Source organism: Electrophorus electricus, chromosome 6 (assembly GCF_013358815.1).
Source record: "Electrophorus electricus isolate fEleEle1 chromosome 6, fEleEle1.pri, whole genome shotgun sequence".
In the NCBI taxonomy this organism is placed as follows: Eukaryota; Metazoa; Chordata; class Actinopteri; order Gymnotiformes; family Gymnotidae; genus Electrophorus; species Electrophorus electricus.
The window spans coordinates 1690001-1697500 of NC_049540.1; the positions used below are offsets into that span (position 1 = coordinate 1690001).

General features: G+C 48.4%; 1 protein-coding gene across 1 annotated transcript in view; it reads right to left on the reverse strand.

Annotated features, from left to right (window-relative positions):
- Positions 1-4671, reverse strand: part of efnb1 (ephrin-B1) — a 54669-nt gene extending 49998 nt beyond the window's left edge. The window contains exon 1 of the mRNA XM_035527431.1: positions 3634-4671. Coding sequence (XP_035383324.1) covers positions 3634-3752 — 119 coding nt within the window. The 5' untranslated portion in view covers positions 3753-4671. The remainder of the gene's footprint in view (positions 1-3633) is intronic.
- Positions 4672-7500: the final 2829 nt, after the last annotated feature.

Genomic DNA, 7500 nt, shown 5'->3' on the forward strand with positions numbered 1-7500 from the left:
GTTCCACATTTCTGTGGTAATTAGTGTAATATTCTAGAATAACTAAGTCAGTTCCATAAAAGCAATTCTGTTCCAAAACACTGACGCTAGAACGACATCCAGAGATGCAGACTTCACACGCGCACACACACACACACACACACACACGCATATATCTTCCCTCCTCCGCTGACAACTCTCACATACAGACGCAAAGAATGTATCTAGCACACACACACACGCAACACACTGCTATATTTAACTGCCACAAAAATGAAGCTGGATTGCGACTTTCGTCTGCATCCGCCCGGTTTTCCGACTGCCATCCACCAGCCTCCGACCTGTGAGGATAACGAGCCCTTTAGTCTGCACTAATCTGGAGACAATGACCTGACTGATGCATTATTGCCTTCATCTGAAATCTGTGCTTTAGTGTGATAAGTGCTGTGCTTTTTTAACTCTCTTAAAAAGGGTTTTTTTTGGTATTTATTTGTTTTGTGTAATTGTTTTACTTGTTTTTAAGTGAACATTTCGTTTTTTGTCATTTTTGTTTGTTTTCTGTGATTGTATGTTTTGTGTAATTTTGTTTGTTTTTTGTCATTTATGTTTGTTGATTTATTTGTGTAATTTTGTTGCTTGTTTTTTGTCATTTATATTTGTTTTGGATGGTTTGTTGATTTATTTGTGTAATTTTGTTTGTGTTTGTTAGTTTTCTATGAGACTCTCTCAGTCAAACTGGCCGGCAGATATTTTTGCGGAAAATTCTGCCACAAATAAAATCAAAACTGAAAAGCGATTGAAATGTTTTATGTGATAGAGACCAGCACTGTGTGTGTGTGTGTGTGTGTGTGTGTGTGTGTGTGTGTGTGTGTGTGTGTGTGTGTGTGTGTGTTTAATACTGCTATGTGCATTAAAACAAATGGAAGACTTTGTCTGATTTCTTTGTGACCAATCAGAACAATTCCATAAACATGAATAACCTTAGCACGACCAATCAGATCAAACTACTATGCCAACACACCACACACACTCCATGAGCATAACACACATGCTACCACACCCATACACTCCACAAAGTGTGTTACCCACAGCCTGGGAGCAAAACACTCGATACCTCGATAAGGAATTTAACAGCTTTGATTTTAAACTGATAGGAACTTTCAACCCTGATGATTTACTTTGATTCGCTGTTCTGTGTAAAAGCCCTGAAGCAAATCAAGCACATACGTGTGTGTGTGTGAGAAACACACCAGTAACAAGGTTTTCCTACACACACACCCCTAAGTCTGGCGAGACAGTTACAGAGCAAGAATATATGTGCGTGTGTGTGTATGTGTGTCCGTGAATGTGTATTTATGAAGGCCCATATTTCACTATCAGAGCTAAGAACAAGGATAAGTTTGGATTCCAACAAACATTTCATCTTGACAATGACATACTCACACACACTCACACCAGCGTCTGTGTGAAGACACCAGCGCCTCTGAATTCCATGTAGCAGGAACAGGGTCTCAGTCCCCATCCACAGAAATACAGAACAGATGCCTGTGTAAGACCAGGCAATGCCCCCCCCACACACACACGAATTGTTAGGCTTGTACAGCTCACAGGGAAATACCGCACCACACAGTATTTTGCAGACACACAAGCATGTGCTACACACACTACGGACTCTGTTTTACAGAGCCGAGGAGTGTGTGTGTGCCAACGCCAGCCGCTCTGGGAGAGCACAAGCACACTGCTCTGTAAACCCTCTAACGTTTAGTGTACCTACAACTCACGCATCACACAACCAAAACGCCTGACGATGAGGAACCAAGGGGCCACGAATTCCTGGAGAATGTCTTAGAGATGGTGTCCTTGGGTCCCAGTTCCCCTTCTACACACACACACACACACACACACACTCACACACACTCTCTTTCACACACGCACACACAAATACAAGTCTTTCACAATCTTTTTCACACACATTCTCACACACTTGAGCTAACAGATCAGCGAGGAGCTGTGAACAGGGAGCTCTTTAGTAAAGTGATACACCAGTACACACACACACACACACACACACACACACACTATTCAGCAGGATGAGCAAACAAACATTACAGCTCTTGAAAAAGCACACACCAACTGGTGTAAATCCACACTGGTGTTTAGCCACCTGTGAGGTGTTCCCCAGCCTGCTGGCTTCTGTCCTCCCGGCAAAAATGTTTACCAACTTCACCCGACCCCCACGCGCACCTGACAGCCCGAACCCGTCTCCCCGGTGTGGCTCCGCGCTCGCGCGTTTCTCTCCAAGCAATCATCCCGTCGCTGAAATGTGGCAGGTGAACCAGACTAACACCACGCGAACATTTTAACTCTCTGACGGGAGAAACTGGAGAATGTAGATGGGCGCGCGGCGTTGCTCCGCGTGCTACTAATTCTGATAACGGCCTTCGCAGCACGAGCGTTTTAAAGGTGTGTGTGTGTGTGTGTGTGTGTGTGTGTTTTAAGTTACTTTATTCTGGAGTTTATCCGCTTGTTAGCGCTCGTTCTGGTCTGACGACGCGCCCTCGTCTTTTTATGCGCGAGAGCTAAAGTAATTAAATCTTCCGCGTGAGCTTTTCTGCGGAATGGGGAACGTGCGCTCGGCACGGCGAGCTCCGGCCTCCGCGCTCAACGCCTCGCGCTCCACATAAACACGGTGCAGTCGTTTCAAAACCAAATGAAAACATGCGACACGGGCTGCAGACACGCGAACGTCTGAGCGCGAGGAATAAAAAGTTTAAATCAAGGCGGGCGAAACCCATCTAACAGTTGATCTCAGCCTCGTCAAAACGTCGTGTTTCCTGCAAAAATACATTTCTTACATCTATTTTCGTGACTTTTCCCTCAGTAAATCCGGTGAACTTGTCTGTCTCGCGGCCCTCAGAAGTGTATGAATGTGGCGCTCGTGCATCACCTCAAACCTCGCGCAGGAAACACGGAGCATGCACGCTCCCGGAAAACTTGCACGGCACGCGGAGCCACCGGCCCTCGGCGTGCAGGATAAGCGGTAGCGAGCAGTCGAACCCCTGAGAGAGAGAGAGAGAGAGAGAGAGAGAGAGAGAGAGAGGGAGAGAGGGAGAGAGAGAGGGTCTTGCGTGGCCCGCCGGAGCGACGCACCGGGACAGCTGTGCGCTCGCGGTGGTAACGCGACTACGCGTCTCCCAGTTCGCCCCTAATGGCTCGCGTGGAGCTCGCGAGGTTATCGCGAGCCTGTTTCGGAGAACGTCGTCGCTGCCCCGGTGAATTCGGCTGCTCACTCAGCTCCCCGTGACACAGCACGCGCCCGGCCTGCGGTTCCTCGTGTGGGTCCTTGATTTAAATCACAGCAGACGCTGATTTATCCCGGGAGGATGTACGTGCCGTCGCGAGCACTTACGCCGCCGCGCGACACGGTCAGCCGGGCGAAGGCAGCTCGCGCGAAACGCACGCGATGTAGCACATCGCATCGCATCCTCCGCTCGCGCCCCTTCTCTTCTCTTCTTTGACATTTGCCATTTTTAAACATCCTCTCCAAATACACTTCACAGTTGTCTGCAGTACGTGTACTTTTCACAGCGTCTCTCTCTCTCTCTCTCACACACACACACACACACACACACACACACGTATATATATTCTTACTTGGGGTTTTGGGAGTTCCATACGACCGTTTCGAGCGCTTTCGTCTCGAGCACGGCGAATCTGCACAAGACGGTGAGGACACAGAGGGTAAGCGTCCAGCCACGCGCACCCCCTTCCATCTTACCCCGCGCTCACACACTCCGCGAGGGAATCCAGTCAACCGAGAGCCGCGAGCATTCAAACCGACCGTGCTCCCCGCCGGTTACCGATCCCGAATCAGCAGCGCATGGAGGTCAGGCTGGTCAGGTCTTAACGGAGGCTTTCGCGGTGGCGTGCGAAAACCATCGCTCGATACAAACTCCAAAATCCAGTTGGCCCCAGTTGACTGGGAGAGCGCGCGCGGCGCAATGTGCTCCAGATGGTTTGGGCAAACTCCGCGCAAACGAGGGCGCGCTACCTTCCGCTGAGGTGGCCGGCGGCGCGCGACTGGTGCGCTGCGCTCATCTATCGAGAAAAGGATTTTAGTGTCGACCTTTCAAAAGGTCGATGTAGCGCGCGAGACACTGGGGTTGACGCGTGCAGTCAGGTAGAGTCGTCTTTGCGCGGCGCGAGCCCCTCGGGCTGTCATCTGACCGACGAATGTCGCGTCTCGTGTCCTGAACTCGAGGAGGTGAAATCACGGCGGAGTTAAAGGTGCACACACATCCACGTGGTCCAACCGACAAAAGGACAACTAAAACAACACCTGCTCGAGAGATGCCACGAGAACGGTGTTCCTAAGGACAATAGTTAGAATCCCGAGCTCGCTGGTCAGTCCGGTTCTGCGCGAGCTCCCTGTGCGCGCGGCGACACTCACTGCATTCCTCGCGAGCAATGTCGGGACCAACTCATGGCGAGAGACGGCGTCGCGAAGCATGCTCCGGGAGCCACGCGCAGTTTCACGCCACGGCGATCAGTGTGCGGGGGAAACCGGGAAGTGCCGCGCGCATTCTCTGATCGCAGTGGAGCTCCCGTACAAATCCAAACGCCTCGAGTCCAGTTACTCGCGCCGTTAACAGCAGGTCCCGTACGCCGCGCGCTGCAGCTATGACACACGGATGCCTCGCGCTCGCTCGCACGGCTAGAGAAACACGGAGCCCCGCCCCCATCGCACCGATCCGACCAATCAGAGCGCTCTCTGCGGGACGCGTCACGCAGCCTGCCGCCCTCCGCACGCAGGAGTTCGTCTTCGTTACTCGGATGCTGCTGCGTGCGCGCTTTCGTTACCCGACGTTTACCGTCCAGTAAAGAACGAACCGGCGATCGCGTGCAGCAACCTGTTTGACCCGGGAGCGCTGCTTACTCCGCGCGGAAGCGTCTCGCGTCTTGTCCTCGCATTTAAGCGGGTGCGTTCTAGCTCGCTCTGCGCTCACGGGCTGTCACTGGACGCAGGATGTAAGTCTGAGAGTGTGTGTTCGGCTGCAGAGGAGTGTGAGGCTATCGGCGTGAGACCCAACACGTGAGGCAGTGTGCAGGAGCGCGGTCAGCAGCGCCCTCTGTCGGGGCGCGCGCTCCTCCCTCGCGCCTCGCCTCGTCCTGTCGGGTTCTCGGCTCTAAAACTGGGTAAGACAAGCGAGGAAAAATCCCCACCGCGTGACTGCAAAAATGCACACGAGCGTTTGCAAAGTCCGTCGTGATAACATAATTTACAGTCTTTCCAAAAAGTTGATTTTAACAATACAAACATTTAACAAACACTTAACAAACACTTAAACTAGAAAGGCTGTTTCATTGATTATGATCTGACCTATTCGCATTATCCATGTGTGCATTTTTCCCTTTTATTTATTTTTTTATTTAGTAATTAATTCATGTATTTATTTATTTAATAACGAATTTATTTAAAATTTTATTCTGTTTTATTTTGTATTTTATGTATCTTCAACGGCCTTAGTGTTTGCGCTGATTTTGTTTAAACGAAAACAAGTGTAATTGTAAAAGAATTGCTGAGGTGTGATTTTAAAAGTTGACTCATGTTGAGTCTTGACTGCTGGGCTCGCGCATTCCTCGCGGACGATCTGTGATCTCTTTGATCTCGGATCTGTGACATGAGTGCCGGGCATCTCCGTTAGAACCGCACGCGCGGCCTCTTAGGCTCATGCATGCTTGGTAAACGTGTTCAATTACAGTCATATTGATGCATTAATATGAACGAAATTGTAAATCTAACTTACTTGCTATTATAAATTCATGCGATTTTTGCTTCTGTTTTATTTATTATTTATTCATATATTTTGGCTGTCTTAACAAACCTACTACCGATGATAATGAAAATCTTGCAGTTAAAGAAATGTTAGAATATTCATTAAACACATTAATTATAGTAATTAAACAGTATCGTGTATTTTTGCACGCTGGATGCAAACGTGTTTTCAGAATTTCTCTTTCACCCATAGTTCTGTTTTGTTTGTTTGTTTCTTGTTCTCTTAGCAGACTACTGCTGCACACTGAAGAGGGATTTATGTGAGGACAAACATGTAGAACTACGCTTGTACATATTTTAAATGTAATAACAGCCTTAATTATAAATACGTGTATGTGTGTGTGTTTATAGTCACGGAATGTCCCCCCCCCCCCCCCCCCGAGTCACGTGGTATGGTGCAGGGGACTTTACGCTTATTGCCACGCCCTCCATGATGGGACGCACCTGCACGGGGTTCACGTCGAGTGTGTCTGTTTATTTAAACCCTGTCAGTGTGAGCCTCATGGTTTGTCATTGTTAGTGTCGAATGTTAGTTTCAATGAGTGTGTAGCTACTGTTAATGTCACCCAGCGTTTATGTCATTTGATGTTGTTATTACTGTTTATAATGTTTGTGTATTCCTGTCTATTAGTGTTATTATGTGTGATTGCCATGAGTGTCCTTTGTTTTATGTCATTCAGTGTTTCACATCATCAAGGGAGTCTGTGCGTCCTGCTTAACGCCCTGCAGCACTCGGGCGGTGACTGTTACACACACACTCACACACACACACACACACACTCACACACACACACACACACACACACACACACACACACACACACACACACACACACACATATACACACACAAACACACACTCACATATATATATATATAATTTTAGATATTTAAATTTTACTTTAAACCATACGTGATACAACTAGGGTTCATTGTAAAACCAGGTTAAAATTCATCGTAAAATAATACAAGGTCCACCTATTTTAGTTTGTGGGGAAAAGAAGTAATATTTTGTTGTCCAGTTTTTTAAAATAAATAGTATTCAAATCAAATCAAGTCTACACGGCCAGAGCGCTGCATGCCGTGGTGTCTGTGAGATGGGATGCACGTCTTTGTTTTAGAGGCACCAAGCACCAAATCATTTCGGCTAAGCTCACGTGCGACTTTGCGGCTCTGCTCTTCTGTGCACGCGCTATCGGTTGGTCCTTCCTCGAGACTGGAGCTGTGTACGGGGAGGTCAGAGCGTGAGATACGCGGCCGCGACTAATAGCCTGCAGGCCAGAATGTGGGACACACGCCTCGGAGTTCCCCCGGTTGCGGTCGAAACGTGGAGCGGCTGAATGTCCTCGCGCTTATCTATTTACTTACTAGAACTTTGCTTTTGGTTCTGAACTGCAAAAGTGTGTGTGTGTGTGTGTGTGTGTGTTTAGTCAAAAAAAGCAGCGTCCATGTGCGCGTGTGCATGTTAAGTATTTCTCTTGCAGCTGGTGTAGAGCTCATATTGCGTGTTCGAACACCCAGGCTCGCTCTCTCTCTCTCTCTTACACACAGACACACACACACACACACTCCTGACCTTTTTATATAAGCCGTAATGCTGAGGGGCTTTATATAGAACTCTCCCTCCACCAAACACTGAATTAGGGCCAACAGCAGAGGTTCATAATACCTCTAATAACACCTCC